Source organism: Melospiza melodia, chromosome 2 (assembly GCF_035770615.1).
Source record: "Melospiza melodia melodia isolate bMelMel2 chromosome 2, bMelMel2.pri, whole genome shotgun sequence".
Taxonomy (NCBI): Eukaryota; Metazoa; Chordata; class Aves; order Passeriformes; family Passerellidae; genus Melospiza; species Melospiza melodia.
Genome location: NC_086195.1, coordinates 101,879,642 through 101,899,624, shown reverse-complemented (window position 1 = coordinate 101,899,624; position 19,983 = coordinate 101,879,642). Strand labels below are relative to the sequence as shown.

General features: G+C 39.8%; 1 protein-coding gene across 8 annotated transcripts in view; it reads left to right on the top strand.

Annotated features, from left to right (window-relative positions):
• The window catches only part of KLF12 (KLF transcription factor 12), a 240,667-nt gene that overhangs the window by 54,612 nt on the left and 166,072 nt on the right, over positions 1–19,983 (top strand). For 6 of the 8 annotated variants that reach the window (XM_063149434.1, XM_063149438.1, XM_063149432.1 and 3 more), the window contains exon 2: positions 16,539–16,602. The exons of the other annotated variants lie outside the window; for them this stretch is intronic. In XM_063149434.1, the coding sequence (XP_063005504.1) occupies positions 16,582–16,602 (21 nt within the window). In that variant the 5' untranslated portion in view covers positions 16,539–16,581. The remainder of the gene's footprint in view (positions 1–16,538; positions 16,603–19,983) is intronic. 8 annotated transcript variants of the gene reach the window in all.

The window sequence follows — 19,983 nt, the reverse complement described above, 5'->3', positions numbered from 1 at the left end:
TTGCAGAGACTGCCGAGTTCCCCACCAGTTCTTCTTCCTGAGGCTCAACAGCTCCCACTCTTACAGCTCTCTTTTTGGCCCATAAGTACCGCCATCTATTTCAGGTTGGTCCCTGTCCGGGATGCTGCTGTGTTCATGTCGATCTTCTACTGGGAAGCTCAGTACTGGACTCAGGACTCCAACTGCCTCACCAGAGCAGAGGAGAAGGATCATCGCCCTCAATTTGCTGATGATGCTCTTCCTAATGTATTCTATGAGGCTGTTGACCTTCTTTTCCAAGAAGGCCCATTTCTGGCTCATGGTGAAGTTTTCATCCACTGGGACCCCAGCTCCTTTTCTGCCAAGTTGCTTGTTGGCCCCCAGCATGTATTGGTGCTTGGACTTATTCTTCCCTAGGTGCAGGATCTGCCATTTGCCTTTGCTGAATTTCACAATATTCCTGACAAAACATTCCTCGAACTTGCTGAGATCACTTTGAATGGCAGTGCTGCCCTTGAGTGTGTTCTGCCTCCCCAAATTTTGTCACCTACAAACCTGCTGAAACTTCGTCCTGTCATACCAGTTCTAATGAAGCTGTTGTACAGTTGGCACCTAGAAATTGGCTGCTAGTGGAACTTGGAGTAGCTGGTGAATACATCATGAGGCCAAGTGATCTAGCTGTGCTGTGCAGTCCAGTAATTGGAGACGAAAGGCAATTTATCTGCTGTATGTGAGAAATCATAGTGGGTTTTTTGCTTTGCTCTAGATAGCAATTTTAACCCTTCCTCTTCTAGACTGCTTATCTATTATCTCGTTTTTCTGGTTTTACATGAAAACTTCTGTCTTGGCCATGCTTCTCCCTTGCACTTCTCCCTGCACCCTATTTGCAGCTTTGGAGGCAGGGTTTCCTGTTGGCGTGTGAAACAAAACACTTAGGCTCAGGCTTGTTCACACAGGAAGGAATCGCTAAAAATGACAACTGGGGCACTGGAGTGTGAGTAAGACAGCAAAAATTTACAGATACACCTGTTTCGAGGGCAGTCACAAAAGAGCAGTCAGTTGCTGGACTCACCTGCTACTTTCCTGAAAAAACTCATAAAAATACTAGACTTCCACAGATAAATTACAAAGCAAAATAAATTTAAATTGTATTTTTCCCATTAGTTATATTTTGCATATCTGTTTAATATTTATAAAGAAATTTTGTGTAGAACTCTAGTTTTACACTTCAGGGTTTGAATTTTCTTCTGTGCTGGCAGTAAGCTTGGTGGTCTTCCCTATGATGAATATGCCTGTGCTTCCATTTCTGAGGAGTGGAGAAAGTGCAGATGAAGTAGACGGAGTTCCAGCAAACGTATTTGTTTTCCTTCTCTACTTCTCATCTGCTTTTGAGTAATTTTTTCCCCCGTTCTTGCTATTTTCTTTCCATTCCTGTTAGTCTGGCCTTGTCTTTCACAAGTGTGTATTGATGCTTGTTACTGCTCTTAACAGCATTGTCTCATGTGACTGTAACATATAAGAGAAGATAATTAAAAGTTACATAATTGGTCTGTACCAGTGAAAGCTTACAATAATGGATTTACTAATACCCTTTTCAATCAGTGCATCCCTATGCCACAGTACAGCAGTGAATCATTCTGATCATTACTTACCTAAATATCTGTATAGCCAAATCTATATTAACATTGTATGATCAAATTATAGTAATATTAAATAAATTAGCTTGTCAGGTCTTGTTATGCAATATGAAAAAATCCTGGTATTATTTGTGGTGACTCTCGGGCTGTGGCTTATTAGATATAACCAAATCCCAAGAGACCAGAGGTATTTAGAAGTGTCTAGATACAACTTCTGCATGTGGTTACCTTGAGAGTGTTGAAATTTTCTTGTGTCTTTTTACTGTACTAAAAAGATTTTTATTGTAGTTGTGAAAACAGTGTTGAGCACATTTACTACTGTTCATTGCTAACATACAGAGTTGCGTGTAGATTTATGGTCACAAATTTATGTTTGTCTTTTTGTACCTTGAGATGTATTGAAGTTAAAACACAAACTGAAACATGGACCAAGTACTGACTCGTATTTCACTAGGGATCACAACCAATTAGATCATCAGCTTCACAGACTTTGTAATGACCTAGATGTGCCAGTATTAGAGTGCAGTGGTATCTTGAAACTTCATCTAACTAGGGTTAGCAATAGCCTTGCCTCTCTGGGAAAATAAATTTAGCCAGGGGAACATGGACTTCTGCATGAAGGAACTGCCTTTTGTTTTTGGAGGGGAGTGGATCACAAAGCTTGTATATGAAATCAGTTTTAAACAAGCTGGGGGAATGATTGGGTTTGTGTATGCATATTTTTCTTTTCTTTTCAATTAAAGGAGTACTCTATCTCATGCTGAGGAATGAAAACACATTGTTCTTACATTCCCTCTTGTTCAGGACAACTAAAACTATCATAGAAGTTCATATTGCTTTCTGTCTTCAAATAATTTTGCAGACATAATCTATGATAGTTGATTTGGAAAACATCCTTAAAAGACATAATTAGTCATATTTTGTGGGCGGGTTTGATCCTAATTTTGTGTTGAAAAATGTTTACTTCATAGATGTCTTTAGGAGCAATTGAAGTAAATATCAGAGCTCTGGCAAGCTCCCAGCTCCATATCCTGAGTATTGTTCAATTTATGGTCCTAGTGGTATGCTAAAGCAGATGTTCTGTCTTTAGAATGAATCAGGATGAAGTCTTGGTGCTGCAGGCAGTTTTTCTTCACAGGTCCAGTCATTCTTTTCCTGAAGTTTATCTATAATAGATATAATTAAGATGGAATGATATTTTGAGGTAATCACAGTGGTGCGAATTGCTGGGGAGAGACTGGATGATCTTTTGAGGTTTCCTCTCTCCTAGTTTTTACAATTTGTGTGAGTTTTCAATTGATGGCTCTTTAGGTGGCAACAGAGAGAATGGAGTTGTGAAAGCAGCAGAGGGCCAGGTGATGAGGATACTGATCTGGCATACTGCTGGCAGGAGTGGAGGAAAAAGTCAGATACTGTTTTAGCTATGCAACCCCTTCCTGTTCAGTTCTTTCAGTTTGGGAACAGCTTGGAAAATGCCATGGTCTTGTGGGGCGTTGCCTCCAGAGTGGTGACAGCTTCAGCTCAAGCTAATGTGGACCAGCTGCTTGAAGTTTAATGTTTGCTTAATATGGTGTAAATGCCCCTCACTTCTGTGGAAGGGGTGTTTGTCTTGGCCTAGCCTGGGAGATGGAAGGGGGGGAGATGACTTGGGCAGGAAGCTGAGTCCTGGAGCAGTAGAACTCAACACAGCTGCATCTTTTCCTTGTTGCCCTCCTCAAGAGAAGGCATGTTACCACTATCTACTAAGTCTTCTGTCTTGAGAATTTATTCTCCTTCTCAGTCCAGAGACAGTGACAGTCTGGGCATGCTGGGTGCAGGGTATGGAAAAGCTCGTAAGACAGAGCAGGTGCTGTGGTTGCCCTTTCTGGAATGCTGGTCCTCAGGAAGCTTCTCAAGAGACTTCTGCATCCCAGAAACAGTGTAGAGATGTTTGTTTTGAGGGCATTTACAGGGTAGTAGGAAGACATTTGTGAATGTCATCCCTGGACATTAATACAAATATGCATATTTAGATAATATGCTCCTCCTGAACTCATTCAATAGCGTGTTTCCTTGTGGGCTTTTTTCAAATGCAGATAAGAAAAATAGCAATAAAGAAAATGTGGCTTTATTTCTTTAAGTACATGTTTGAAAGAGCTTACTTTTATTTGCTGACATACTGCAGGTTAAGATGTTTCCAGTTAAGCTTGTGGCTTTTTGGTGAATTTGCTTATTAGGAAGCCAGACCTCTCTGCTTTTCATTTTGAAATGGTGCTGGCTTGTTCTAATCCTTCTCCGCTTGTCAAAGGCCTTTAAACTCCTGGCCCCAGTCCATGAGATTTTTTTTTCCCATAAAAGAGGATGACTTAACCATATTTGATGCCCTTAAGATTAGGGGCTTGTCGAGATTTGGTGACTGCTTGACACTTGTATTTTAGCTTGCCTGCTGTGCACAGCAGGACATGGAAGCAGAGGGGAGGGTGGGTCACCGTACTGATCTCATGTTCTTGTCAATTGGTCAGTTGATAAAGGAAAGAGAGATGAGAAAAGTGGGCTCTCTCCATGTATCAGGTTGGAAAAGCAAAATAATCTGACTAATGCATGAATGGGATTAAGACATAAAGTGATGGAGCTGGTGAAAATGTCACTTAAATGTAAGAAGCCCTATTAACCCTCCCAGCTGTAAGCCTTTGGTTTGGTACCATGGCCTGATGGACCAAGGAGGAATAGTAAATCTGTGTGTGCTGAATATGGCCCTGTTGAAAGCAGTTTGAATTTTAACCCTTATGTGCATTGCCTGTGTGGGTTTGTATAAATATCTGCATGCATTTTTAAATTTTTTTTTTTTTTTTTTTAAGCTAAGCTGTGAAGGGTCTAGTAGAGCGTAGAGCAGACATTGTTTTCACCTCCATATTTTCTCCCATATCAACTTCAGGGCTATAACACTGATTTTTGTTCTGTTCTTTTTAAACTGTAAATGCACACTTAGGGGGCTCTTATTTTCAGTGGTTTACTTTTTTATTATCTCTAAAACTTGGTCTGTGTAAAAAAAACATATAACTTTTATTTTTATTGACTTATATTACTTTCTCCCATATATATTGAAATTGGTTTGATTTCCTTTTCCTCCCCAAGAGGCTAATCTTTATTTTGTTTTTCTAATCTTTAATTCATTGTCTTATGAAAATCATCAAGATCATCAAGTTACAACCTGCTTCATATTATAAGTCTGAATTACAGTTAATTAAAAATAGATATTTGTAATGGGTATTTTAACAGAATCTTAATTGTGATAATGCTACAGGATGCAGCTCGGTAGGGGTTATTATTAGGATGATGACACTTGCCACTTGTGGGAACGTTAAGTTGTTTGCAGTATTCCTTATGTTTATTACAAAGACTGTTTCAGCTACCTCTGCTTTTAATAAATCTGTTTTCAGAACTTCTTAGTATTCCAACATGCAGTGAAATCTGCTGTTTGCTTCTGGACCACTGTCAGGATTTTGATTGTGTCTGGTGGTGTTATTAACTGAAGTTTGCTCCTGTGGTGATGCTCTCATGATTGCTTTGTCTTTGGTAACAAAACCTCTCCAGTAGGGAGAGCATTGTGTGAGACAAGTTGTGATCCATGGTGTCTTGGAGTAGGTAGTATTGCCTTCTCTTCTGCTAGCAGTGAATTCAGGATATTGAAAACTCAGAAGGTGGAGAACGGGGAATATTTGTACCTAATGAATAATCAGGAGCACAACTTAGGATAAGGAGAAATAATTAGCTTTTGTATTAAAAAAGAAACCCAACCTTGAAATCGTTCATAGTAATGGATTAAACAGCAGGATGGAGTCAGGATTTTGCTTTCTAGTGGGAATAAAGCCACTTACAGCAATACTGAGAGGGTTGTTGTTGGATTAGTGCCACTGGATGAGTGATCTGCCCAAGATTGAAACTCAGGGAAGAGAGTGAAGGGAGAGCTGTGGTAAGAGTAGTGATGAGGGTAGGTGGGACAAGTCACAGAGGAGTGTTGGGCTCACAAATTCTACATCACCTCGTTTTAGACTATAATTTTAAACTCTCTTGAAGCCACTGAATGTCAGGTAGTGGAACATGAGACTGCTCACTCCATGGGATGAGAACAGGGTGGTCTGGTTAGCAGGCTCACACAGCTCAAGTGTGGGCTGTGAAGGTGCCAGTTATGGCACTGATGGTGGGGTGTGCGCAGGGGCAGCTGCGTCTGAGCTGCAGAAGCTGCCAACTCACCGACCAGGAGCCTATCCTGGAAGCAGGGGAAGGTGGGAAGGGATGTCCACTGGTTGAGAGGGGAGCGTTTCCCTCCTGGGCAAGGACCCTCTGTCTCAAGGGTGGCTGAAGGGTTCTTGAACCTGAGAAAGATGCGAGCATCCTTAAGGCTTGAGATGGACAACTGTGGTGTTTCTGTGTTAGAGTAACGTGGAAAGAAGAAACTGTGTCACCTAAGGGAGTACTTGGTAGAAAAGGCATGGTAAACTCCACCATACTGATGGTAGATGATGGGCAACTGTTTGGTAAAATAGCAGAAGTTGTGTTGGCTATCTCTTAATCAAATTACAGAAATATTTTTCAATAGTTGATCTAATTTAGGAGTTTCCTCAAAATTGCAGAATACCAGATATATGTGTTTCTGGCAATAAGCTGAGGATAGGTTAACCCCAATCCATCTTCAGCTAATGTGTCTCCTATTGCCAGTTGAACTGCTTTAAGCATTTGAAGTCATGTATCATGTCAGGTGTTACCTGCAAATCAAAAAAGTAATCAAAGGAAACTGGTAAAAAAACAAAAGCTTTGATTGTCAAGGAGTTGTTGAATTTAAACCTTGGGGAAGTGGTGAGTCAATTTGTTCATGTAATCCATGGTGTTCTGAGTCACGATAGTTTGTGGGGGTTATGGATCATGTAGGTTAGGAAAGAACAGTTTTTTGGGTGTCTCAGATAGAAGGCATGTTTAATTCTAAACAGCATCTATATCATCACACTGTTTTTGTTACACCTGGAGTATTGAGGGGGAAGAAAAAGTGTTTCTCCTCAGTGGTATTGCCTCTGGTTTTCATGTCTCTTGTGATTATGTTTATTAATATATTTGTTGCATTCTCTTCCCTGAAAGATAATTAAATACAGTGAGTCCACTTTCTACTATGGGAGTGAGAATATTGGGAGCATAAACTTGGAGGTGACTTGTTACACTAACATAGAATACGGGATCAGCAGTCTGGCCAAGTTCATGAAAAACTTTGGTTTTACAATTGTATGTTTCCCCATAAAATACAGGATTTTTTCATTGCAGTGTTTTTGTCTCTCATTTACTAAATCAGGCAACGTGACTTTCTTACCATTCTCATTTTCTAATTTTTGTAATAGTTTTTTATGGTGATGTCTGTACAACTGATGAGCTTTGGTATACAGGAAACTTAGCATGGCTGGTGTCACCAGTTCCTGCTTTACAGTAATATTTAACCAGATTAAGTTACTTTTCTGTTTTTCCTTTTTTCTCCTCTAAGCTCTTGTAGAAATGGCATTCTTTTCCTGGTCCTTGTGGCTCCATTGAAATGGTCTCTTCTTAAGTATTAAAATTTAGAGTGTTTGATCAGGAAAACAAAGGAACCTAAGACTGGTTTAAAAAAACAAAGCTATTAAAACTTACAGTACCCTTCACTTTGCAGACAACATGTATTTAAAATGATTTTTGGTCAAGAGCAGTTGCTGGACTGGCTGCAGTGCCAGTGGCTCAGGCCCTTTCACTGCCCCTTTCTGTCCTTAGCTGCAGAGCCATGAAGGACAGCTGGCACACGTGTAGGTGTCTGTCCATCAGTAGGTGAGATGAACCTGCCACTTGCCAAGAACTTTATCTGCTAAAGTTGCTGTTGAGGTTATGGTTTCTGGGCTGTGAATGTGAACAATTGCCAAGCTATGATTAAGGGGGGGTTGTTTGCCTGTGCTGGTCTGCAGAATGAAATGTCACTGGCTTGCTGCATGCAGATGGTGAGTCCTGCAGGCTGCTGCAGTCATCTCGGTAGGAGACTTGAAAGTACAAATTACCTTTGGAAATCAGGCTACTTTTGGATTTAAGTATGTAGTTGGATTTGCAGATTAATGTTCCCCTGGAATACTGCATGAAATTGTTTCCCAGACTTCCCCTTTTCCAAAGGAGAGAAGCAAATATATTTCTGTCTAAGCAAGAACAGGAAAATAATCAGAGCATCTGTGTGTCCTGTCAAAATTGAGGGCTGTTGGAACAAGGAGGAAAATGATGAGGCCTAGGGAGGCTGATGGAATATGACCAGGTGTATATTGGGTGGATCTCCAGACACATGTGCCATTTCCTAAGGTTAATGTGATGGTTTTTGCTGAGGTTTACCATGTATTGGGAAGCTTGAAAAGCTGGGGAGAGTCTACAGTGGAAATTCTCTAGGAACAGTACAAAGATAAATTTTATTCTCCTCATTCCTTCTGAAGGCATCAAGAGCATGAGTATGCTTCAGTGATTTCCTCTGGATTTCAAATTGCTACTAAAAGATTTGTAACTGCTGAATCTGGTAGTGAAGCTATTTCAAGCTGGTCAGTGCCTGATGGGAATGTTGTACTGACAGATTTTGGGATTTCTCCCTTTTTGGAACCTCTTGCCTCCAATATGCTGAGAGATGCTTATTAGTAATAATGCCAGTCTGCACTTTCGAGGAACGGCAGGCTAGGAGAAAAGACATTAAAAATTATTAATTGAAACACTTGTGGTCAATTGATCAATTTTAAGGAGTGTACTTTCCTATTAAAATAGACACTCATCACCCACATTTGTAGGATGCCAGCCAAATAGGCTCCTTAAATTGATTAATAGCATCACTGGTGTCATGTAGTGCCCCTCATTTAGAGCCTGATTATGTAACTACCCAGGCACATAGATAGATACAATGCTGTAGATACCATGCTGTTTTCTTGAAAAAAAAAAAACATTTATTGATATATTTCTAATGGAAAGCAAAAGAAGGGGCTCAAGTTGTCAAAAATCCGGTGTTGGAATTTGTTGTGCGAAGGCAGGAATAGGACCTGAGTATTATGACCTACTATGTAGAGCAGGATGCATCCAGCTTATAACTTTATTTCTTAGAAACATAGCTGAGCCTGGAAGTTGGGTTTCTTCAGTGTGTATCACAAGTTGGAATAGCATGTGCTGGGTTTTCTTTGCTCTTTTTTCCCAGCTTTAGGGTAAATTGTGGAAGCCTGTCCTTGGATGCTGTGGCTGTAGTTAGAGAGGTCAAGACCACCTCATACCTATTGCCACCTCTGCTTTGGAGGATCAAAATAGATTTGTTAACGCAGTTTGGGTTTTTGCTAACTTATCTTGCGTTTATTGACACAGTGAGGTGGAAGTTGAATATGTGGGCGCTTCTGAAGTGGTGACCATCTCCAGGCTGGGGCTTGGTGGGACGAGGTGTTGACTCTTGCTGCCTGTGCAGGCATCAGCAATATCCACACTGATTTTACTACCAACTTCTGGTGATGTATAAACCTGAAGCTTGTTCACATTTTTTTCTGTTGCTTGTGGGAACAATTTTGTTCCCTCATTTAAAGGAATTTTAATGGGCACAACTTCTCTGTTTTTGCTTATTCTTTAGGTGTCATTGCTGTGAAAATTGGCTCAGAGTGCTTGACACTGTGGTGGAGAGCTGCACAGTATTTTGTCTGCAGTGGGATGGTTGTTACTGCTGTTTTCTAACTTCTTTTACAACATCTTGCACAGTGCAAACAGGGAAGACATGCCGGGGTTTATATAAGCTACTACATAGTGTTACATTTTTTATTCCTGCTCTGATTTTTCAATTGTCTTGGTGTTCCCTCTGAAGTCAACTGTGAGGATACACTTTTGAAATTTTGAGTCATTTAAGGGTAGTATTTGCCATCTGAGGCAGTATTAATCTGTTTCAGACTTTCTTGCAGGCTAAACCACCTCTAGCTCTGCTCACTACAGTTGGCTTGACCAAAGAGCAGATTTTGACACAGGTGTGCTGTGAAGTTGTTCTCATTCCTTTGGACTTGTAGCACGAGGCCTTGGGGGTTCATCCACCCTCCCTCTCATCAGGTATTCAGGAGGTTGCCATCGCATTGAGAAACATCAGAGACATGGTCCCCACAGAAATTGTATTCCTAAGTAAACTGGTTCTTAAAATCTGGTCATTTCATTTATAAGTGCATACAAGTGTGAGGCTACTTTATTCCTCTTGTGGTCTCTGGGATTCAGAATGTAAAGAAAATAATTGTTTTTTTTTTTGAATGAGTTAGAATATAGAAGATTATATTGCAACTTTGAAAAGAGACATTAAGTACTGCTGCCTGTACCTCAGGTAAAGCTGGCTTGATTCTGGACTGCGCATAAACCTAGTTTGAGTAAAAGCATTAAACCAGAAGTCGGACAATGCGTGATAGTATCTGGTAATGCTAGTCTGTGTTATGAGAGCAAAATAAGAGTAAGGAACATATAAAGTTAGGATCTTTCCTGTGCATCATCTATTGTGTCAACCTAGTCTTGAAGGAACTCTGCTGCTGCCGAGGTTGATCTTTATCCCTTCCCCCATTGTGGAGATAGGGAAAAATCACTAGCAGGTCTCTTCGCTCTTACCTTACTTGTGGCACAAGCAGTTTTCCTGTGGTTTACCTTCCTTTTGATTTAAAGTTTGACTTCATTTTTAGTACGCCTAATCGCATTTGTTTCATCTGAAGTCCAAACAAAATGTACAAACAGAATATATATAATCCCAATCTGAATTAGGAATAACCACTTTTAAATATTTAAATATTATTTTAAGCACCTCTTTCAGATGCTCATAAGCCCTTATGAATATGAATCTTGAATAATCCTTATACGGAGAGTAACATACACTGTTTGCTGAAGAAAGGGGAAAAAGAAAGTCTGAACAGGAAAAGATGACTTGTTTTTTGTTAATTGCAGTTCTTTGTCAATTCAGAAATGGAGTTAGGCTTTTCATCCAAGCTTTAAAATATGTGTTGTTTTGAATGATATATTAGAAAGTATTCTTTCTGCACATTCCTTCAGAAAATTACTTTTTAAAAAAACATCATAAATTTGTGAGCAAATGCGTGCATATTTTTATATACAAGTGTGTGTGTATATATATATATTAAAAAATAAATTTTTTGTAGCAAGAAAAGACTCATCAAGTCCTTTGACATAGTCCACAGGCTACTATAAAATTTTCACTCTAAGAGTGTTTGAACTATGTGTGAGGATAAGGTGGTGAACTGACAGACCTTGTCCCGCACAGTAACATGAGCATTTCTGTATGTCAGAGAAGCTGCCCAAAGTGATGGGTGATTGTGTTTATCACTATTTGTTTCATTTGAATCTAATGAAAAACAATGTCATTCTGTTTAAGCTAGAATTGTGAAGGGAGTATCAAGGTTTCAGAGCTATCCTTTCAAACAACTGGGTGTTGAAGTGCACTACTTTTAGAATAAGAAGTCAAGGAGTAGTATTTGACTGTATTTTTCTCTGCTCCCTGCAATTTATTGCACTCTTCTAGATTGACCACTGATTATTACCTAAATCCAGTCATTTGAGGACTCTACTCAAACTTCTCCCGAGTTTAACTTCGTCCCATTTTATGTTTAAGATATTATCGATGTGCACATACACCTTCTAATTTCATTTGGGTAAACTGATGCAGTAGCAAGGCTTTTTAAGTATTACTGAAGGATGTCCTCTTTTTCTGAAACTTTAATGGTTGTCAAACCAGACATTTAAGTTCTAAGGAGAACAAATTGTTTTTGGAATTCATCTTGAAGATTCAGAAGGTCTGGGATTGACTCTTGGAGCTGTTCAGTTCAGAATAATTCATTAATGTCAAATAAAAGACCCTGTAAAGAATAATGTTTATTCCTCTAAGCCTCTACTGAAGGACTGTGTAAGCACTTGTTGAATGTTTAGTGTAAACCTTTTAAAGTGAGGAGCAGGAGGAACACAGCATGAAGGTTGTGTGTTCAGTTGATTTATTGTTCATCCACATTTGGCCAGCTGCATACTTTTTTTTAATGGAAACCTGTTGTCAGAGTATAGTGGTTTGGGGAAGAATATCCCAAGCATCAGGAAAGCAACACTGCTTTATGGTCAGGTAGCCAAGGATGTATTTACTTGCACTGCCATGATTGCAATGGTGTTGAGACCATTCTGGTTTGGCATGGATGTGTTGGAGGCATTGCTCCTTATAGGCTCAGCAAAAACTGGGGTAGAAATTTAGGAGGAGCTGCATCATCCCCATCCCAGACCACAGTCTTCTCAGGTGCCCTAGGGACCAAGCAGGTGGCAGGGTTGCTGCTTCTTACTTTGAATCCTGATGTGCTTTAGTACAGGTGTGTGTCTCTCCTCTCTGCTAGATGTTGTTCTTCTTGGGAGTCTGGATAAATATTTCAGTCTTTAGGAGTTCAGGAGAGCTAGGTATCACCTAGCAACAAGCATCCCGCTCTCTACCTCCTGCTTCCCTTTACTTTTATTAAAGTATCTGAAAACCAGAAGTTGAAACATTAAGGTAATTTTCAGAAATATTTTGAGCAACTTTAGATATTTTTGTTATGATGTTACAGCAGAGCAACAAAGATGTTGGTGTAGGGGCTGGCATATTAAAGTCCTTGTTTGAACAGCAGCTGCAATCAAAAATTAGCAAAAACTTCAGCTGGAGACAGAATAACCCTTATGATTACAATTGTTAGGATGCATAGCAAGTGATCCTTTGGTCCTGTGAGGTCTGCAGTTACACTCAGCCTAAACTGAATGACTTTTAGGCTGTACTGCATGGTTTTCCTTGCAGCTTGTAGTGACTGCTGGTGGGACTGTGCCTTACACTAGAATTCCAAAGTTACTTTTTTTTTTTTGCAGACAGCTTTGTGGCAAAGTGTATTGGCTAGTTTCAGTTACAGTGGTACAGCACTCAGTTTACAAGTATCCTGGGGACCAGACACAGGTCAGAGTGGGAGACACTTGAAATGCAGGTGAGGAAGACTTTGGGGTTTGCTCAGTACAGTGCTGGACTGTATGCCAGCATCTCCTATCCCATATCAGTTTTAAGCATCAAGAACTGTTGTGGATCTGTAGCTTATGGTTAATGTATATTTTATCTGTAGCTTATGCAAAGTGTCACTTTATGGAGATCATGAATGTTCCTGCAAGAGTCAGAAACTTAGGGAAAAAGGACAAGTGTGTGACTACTGTTACTACAAGGGTAGCTATCCTTAACACTAGGTTGAGGATAACCTCTGTTCATTTCTGGGTACTGCTGAAACTGAGCTTTCAGTGATCCTGCCTTACCTGATGGCCAGGGTGGCCTTGATGAGTTTGGGAGAAGTCATGCTGATTTTGGGGCAGTTTAGTGTGACTGAGGGCCTTTGAAAGGAGTTGCAGAAGTCAAAATACAGCACTAAGGGCTTTCAAGAAGAAAAATGCATACTTTTAAAAAATAAAATTGATGATGTAAGAAGGTGATTAGCCCATTATGTCCACATAAAGAGTTTGTTTTATAGAGGGAAAAGTTAGTAAATCCTGATTCAGCAAATGACTTAACTTTGCAAATGAGTTGCTATTTTCCAAATGTATGTTCTCATACCTATCTGATTTATAAGAGTAAAAATAGCACAAGGAGTAATTTGTTAATGTATTAATGTGAGTTTCCTTTAAAATTATCAGTATGTACAAGATAAGTACAAGTGATACCAGTGTGGACTTGTGAACTAATGAACTGATGTGGGTCTGTATGTTCAAAAGTGTTTCATTTGTAGAGGGATGGCTACCTCTGCACCTGTAGGGACTTCTGTTTTTCCTGAAATATGCTCAGCATTATTGTCCTGAAACTCTTCTCATGCTCCTTAATGGGGTCCAGGAGTCTTGCTGAGGTCCACCAGGGGGTGGCTCTGCTGGTCGGGGTGGCACTACCAGGGCATTTAATCTGATCAAGACAGGTTTTCAAAATGGACTAGGTGTAACCAACCAAATTTACTTGGCTTCTTCTTCTTGCTGTAGAAAAAGGAATCTAATGTTTGGTGGCATTCATAAACTCCTGGGGTCCTAAAACAGTTTTAAGGTGAAAGTTAGGCTTGGGTAGAAGAGGACATAATTGTGTGTTTGCTACTTACATTTTATTCTTTTGTTGAGAATGATTTGTGCTTTGCTCTATGATTACTTTTTAAGAAGAACCTTTTTAACTTAAAGATTTCAAATCAGAAATACTGTGCAGCTGCCTCATTAGGTAGATTTTTTTCCTGATTGATGCAAATGGAAGGTGTTTCTACTTGGACTTCAATGTCTGATTTCATATTCCTGATAGTAGAAAGTACCATTTCACTGCAAGGGACTGGAAACCAAAGTCCAAAGTGGGTTTCATGGTGGTGACATGTGGCAGAATGGATGGGCCCTTTTTTCATAGGCATTTCAAAGTCCTTTCATATGAAGTCAAAGCTTTTCAGCACTTTTGAAAATCACGGCAAACATTTGTGAAGTTACTAGTTAAATGCCATTTTCAGAGGCAAAAAGTTTGCTCCTAATCTTCTCAAAAGCAGCCTACAAGAGAGGCCCTTCCATAACGGAGAACACCCAGTGGTGCAAGGATGTGGGCAATTTAGTGCTTGTTAATTGTGCAGACCTGAAGAGCATTAAGAAGCAAACCTAGTTACTTGTCATTGCTGAAGAAGTAGCTTTTCCACGAGGAGGACCCTTGGACATGATTTAATAATGCAGAACCACAGCTGCAGCTCTGACTGGTTGGGTGGTGGTTTGTCAGTTCTGGAACACAGACCCTGTTTGCTGTGTCACCATAGCCACCGTAACATAATAGGACTCCAGCGTTGGTGTGTAACTTGAAGGTCAGTTGTGCCGTAGGAACATGTGTGTCTGTGTGCATGAAGAGAGGAGTAATGATGAGAAAACCTGGAGAGCTGGAAACAATTACAGGTCAAACTCTGTCTTCTCTCATGGAGACTCCATGAAGCTTCTGGATACATTGCATTTAATTTAAAAAAAGGAAATGGCTAAGTAATTTCCTGTACAGGTTAGGTGACCACATCGTGTAGGTCCAGGATATGGAAAATGTGGTCCAGTTGTCCCGTTTTTGGACAAGAGCACAAAGGAAAGAGCAACTATAAACTCAAAGGTGGTTCTTCAAGTGTGCAGTTTTAAAAGAAAAAAAAGGAATCTGCCACATGAAATTTTGAACTAATCCAAATAATGCCAAGGGAGATTAAATAAGGAAAGGGAAGGACAGTCTACAAGATGCACAAGAGAAGATGGTCTACAACAGTTAGCATGCTTGCAGTCTATGATATTCACTTAGGTCAGTGTTTGTGGTAACTTTGCAGCTTTTTATAATTCATGCAAATATTTGAAACTTACTTTCTTCCATTAAACTTAATATTTTCTTAGAGATAAAATACAAGGGCATGATGTTTAGTCAGTGTGATAATAACACAATGTATGAATGGACTATTTTTATTTTCTTAAGGGAGCTTCTTGTCGTCTTTTCTCTGTAAAAGTTTGTGTAGTATTTGGAAACCTGTCACGTTGTCGTATATACAGCTGTAATGAAATACTGGAATGTGGTTTAAAATCGGGCAGGTGATGCTCTACTAGTATTTGAAGGATGACCTTATTTTGAATGACAGAAAAATAACAGCAGATTGTTTATAGTAAATCTGACAGCAGATTTAGATTCTTGACTTCACACCATTTCCATTATTAAGAGAGACATATGTAAGTAGCATTTGCTTCCAGACACATGCACATATTCTGTCAAGGGGTTTAAGACATCCTGTCTATTATTTAAATTTTAGACGTCTGAAGATTTTTTTTCTCCCCTAAGGCTTTTTTAAGAAGTTGGACTGCTGGGTTTGTTCGTTTTCTTAAACCTGAAGGAGCCTCACAAAACACATTTGAATCTCTATATACTTTTTTCTTTTATAGATTAACATAGAATCATAGGATGTCTTGAGTTGGAAGGGACTTAATGTTCATCTAGTTTCAACCTCCCTGCTGTGGACAGGGATGCCCCCCACCTTAGGTCAGGTTGCTCAAAACCCTATCCACCCTGACCTTGAACACTTTTAGGGGTGGAGCATCCACAACTTTTCTGGGCAACCTCTGCCAATGCCTCGCTATCCTTGCAGTAAAGAATTTATTTCTAACATCTAATCTACATCTCTCCTCATTTCTTTTGAAACATTGTCTTATGCTATGTGCCCATGTAAAAAGTCCTTCTCCAGCTCTCTTGTAGTCCCTTTAGGTACTGGAAGGTGTTGTAAGGTCTCCCCAGAGCCTTCTCTTCTCCAGGCTGAGCAACCCCAACTCTTTCAGCTCCTCTTCACAGGAGGGATGCTGCAGCTCTCTGTCCTTTGTGGCCCTCATAACTAAACTGATCATGTATCTGTGGGAAACCCTGAAAGAAATACATATTCAGATTTTGTGGTGGTCTTGGACAGTTTTTTAATGTGTCACTGTTGGGATTGTGCATAGTATTTCTGGGCAATACAGTTTGAAATATTGGTAAAGAACACTCATCCTCTGTAGCTGCTGGAAAGTTTACCTGTACAAATGCAGGGTACTGGTACATAGTGGTACACAGAAGACTTATTAAAGCAGTTGGGATTTGGTGAGCTGAAATAACAGCTCAGAAGTTAAAAACACAGACCTTTGACTAAAATCATTAGTTAACAGGAAACATAAGGCTTTCTCCAATATACTTTTTTTGTTGTATTTATCCATTTTTGTTTTAAGTGCTTATAAAATTACTGTTCTGAGCTGTGTTTTACTATGGAATAGATGTCTGTGGTTAGATTTTTTTTGTATTTGCATACACAACATACTTGAGAAATTGCTGAACTTCTCAGAAAATACATGGATTACATGATTTAATATTTTCTTTTTCAGGATTGAAGTGGATCTAGGGACAAATGGATGACTGAATATTCATATGAAGAGGAAAGCCATAAAAGTTGGTTGACATTTTTACAGCCATATGCATTATATGTATTAATGCCAGTATCAAAAATTTACACTGTGTTATAAAACAGAATAGCTTAAATAACTGGCCTGAGCTTTGCATGCTGTATTGTCTTTGAGGCACAGGAATACTGTAGCTGAACAGCTGTGGCTTAATGCAGTATTTGCTGACAATACCTGAATGTCCAGCAGAAAATTCAGTAGTATGTTAAGAAAATAGGCAATTCCTTTGAAGCCAGGTGTTTGAGTGGGCTCACACATAGTGGTGTTCATCATTTTTCTGTGCACAGATGAAGGGAGAATTAGAAGGATGCTGTCTTCCATTATAGCTACTGACTGTGATGCTTAATATTGTGGAGTGGCACTCAGATGCATCATTGACAGGTGCTGTTTAAGAAGTCAAACAGGACATGATCTTTTTGAAAGTTATCTTGGTGCATTGTTTTCTTGTGATACAGAGAAGGTTGTTTTGCACTGTGAGTTTTCTGTGATGATTAAAAAGGAAGAAGCTGTTGGTGGACCTCCATGACTGGCTACTGTTTTAATACACCAAGCCTTGATCTCTGCCAATCTGAGTTATTGGTGACTATGAGGGATAATCTTTTTCTGGGATGCTATGATAACCAATTCCCACCAAGGCTGTTTAAACACAGATAATGCTGCCTGTGGATTTACACCAGAGCAAATTAATTGTATTGACAACTGCAGGTGTGGTACAGTTGGGATGCAGGGCACAGTCCAGGGAGATGCTGTGCAGCAGCTTGGCTAAATAAAGCATTCTGAAAACTCCAGTAGTCAAGGAGGGGTGTTATTGTGGGAAGCCTGTTTCCTTGAGAGCTTTTGTCAACCCCTGAATCCCAGTCAGGGGTGGAAACTATCAAAAAACCAGCAAAAAACCCAGGTTTTGTTTTTCAAAAGCACAGTGTTAGTTCAGTACAAGAAATGTAAGTCTACAGTACTATTAACTTAGCAAAGTAGTTCAAGAAGACAGAGTCTTATTTTTCTCAGTGATAATTTGGTTTTATCAAGCTTTTAGTGGTTCAGAAGTGTTACAGTTTATGAACTACTGACCTGGATACAGAAGAGGGTAATTCCTTCTTGGGTAAACTTCTTGAGTGTTCGCAACAGAGAGTGGATGTGCTGATTCCAGCTACCTCCAAATGCACAAGCAGCATGAGATTTGAGGGAATCGTCTGTGTCTTTGAATTTTGTTTCCTGAAATAACAGCCAGCAAAACAATCTTCAGAAGCATCCATAGAACGTCTCCTTTGTATGCTGCAGGTCCCAGAAAACACCTCCAGCCTCCCAGAGCCAAATTTAAACACTGATAGAGACAAAGTGGTATTAGTAGCTGTGCAGAAATGTACACAATTTTTTCCATGGGGTCAGGGACCCATATGCCCACACGAGGCAGCAGTTGTTGCCTGCTAAAAGCAGAGCACAGAATGTTGAGGAATTTCCCTTTGGTTTGATTGCTGACAGGTCAGCGGCTGCTGCCCATACCGATGTCTGATAGCTTGGGATGGGCCAGTGTTGTGGCAGAGCAAACGCTTCCCTGCTCAGATCTCTTGGCTATGAATAGCAGAGTGAAAAACTGATACTTTCCAAACCTTACTTGCATCGTTCCAAAGTGCAGTGATAAAATCCTGTATTTACAAGCTTGGGGAGGCACTTCACTGACAGAAAGTGTGAGAGGGTAAAAAACCAAACTAATCTGTAAGCCATCTTTGGATATAATTTTTTTACAGTGGACTACTCTTGCTGTCCAGGAGCCAGCACAGAGCAGTACTACCGTAGTGTGATAATCTTCTGTGTTGGATTGAGAAGTAACTAGGACAGGCTATGTCTTAGGTATTTGGTTTGGGAAGGGACACCAGGGCAGAAAAAGTTACGGATTTATTTCTTGAGAGGGGCTGTCATGCCCAGAGTCTGTGCAGAGGAGGGATGACTTCCAGATCAAGCAAAAGCAAAAGACTCCTGGAAGAATTTGAACTTTTTGCAGGTTTCTGTAATTGCATGAGAGCTGTATCTCTGTTATCTCTGTATTGCTGTTCCTCTCTCTGCTTTTGCTTTTCTGGTTTAACACAGTGGTGGAATGAGGAAGGAAGAACTGGAGAACAGGGTGACTTCTTTCTTGTCAAGCCACAGTTCCACTCTCTCATGCCCTTCTGATAACATCCCACAGTAATTGTGGGGAAGCTGTTCTAAATATGTGCAGATAAGGAAGGGGATTCTGAGTTATTTCTTTACATGTATTCTGTTTGGCAGCCTTTGCAAATGTAGGGCTCTGAATCCTACTAACAGTCTTTCATATAAGGAAAGTACCGTGATTAAATCATGTCACTGAATAAGAAAAAAAATGTGGTTACATGGAGGAATTCAAAGTTCAAGGCTAAAAATTCCTTTTCTGGGAAGAAATGATTCCAGAAAGCTTAAGCAATAGAGGTGGAGAAGGCTTCTCTGTGGTCACTGTTAAGATCAGTTGATAAAGTTCTGGCTCCAATAGGGAAGAGATTGGATTTCAGCCAGCACCCTGCCTTAGCTTTTTGTTTTATTGCTTCTCTACTAATCTAGTTTTGAAAGATTTTCACTGCTGACATGAAAATGTTGGTGTATTGTTGGGAGTGTAAACAGCCTGTATTGCATTGACTGTATGTTATATTGGTATACTTAAGGTCTTCCTTGGTCTGCCTCAAAATATATGTAAATGTGGTGTTGTATAAATAAGTGATATCTAAGCATATATGCAATTGATGAAGGAAAAGTGAGCATAATTCTTTCTGTCTCATAAAATGAGGTTAGATGAATATCTAGCAGAAAAAAGAAATATGCAAAAGTAAACCTGACAGCAAATGTGTATATTGAATGCATGCAGCTTATGATACTTCTGCATTTTCCATAATACTGACAGCTGCATCCAGAGGTTAATTTGTCTGTTGAATCAGATATTTAAAGTTTATGTTTTTCAGTGTACAGTGGCTGAATGGGGGTGTAGGGGGGTGAGACTTGGGTAGGAGCTGGCAAGGAAATGAGTAACTGACAAAAACTGTAGCTCAAAGGTTCTGGGCAAAATAAAGGTCCAGACTTCAAAACCAGGTAAAAAGGACTAAAAGATGGTCAGAGAGCAAAACTAAAGGGGAAAAAGAGGTTGTTCAGATTGGAAAAGCACAGATCTGGGTTGTACTTAATGAGTGGCCATGGGTGCAATCACCACTCACACTGTGGTTTCATGAACAGCTTCTAGAAATAACACTGTGCAGTTCAGTTGATCAAGTTTAATGATGTTCTGAGTCATTCAATGCTAGAAAAGTGGTGAACAACACTGAGTTTAATGGCATAAGGATGACTCCTAATTTTCTGTCATGTCCTCAGA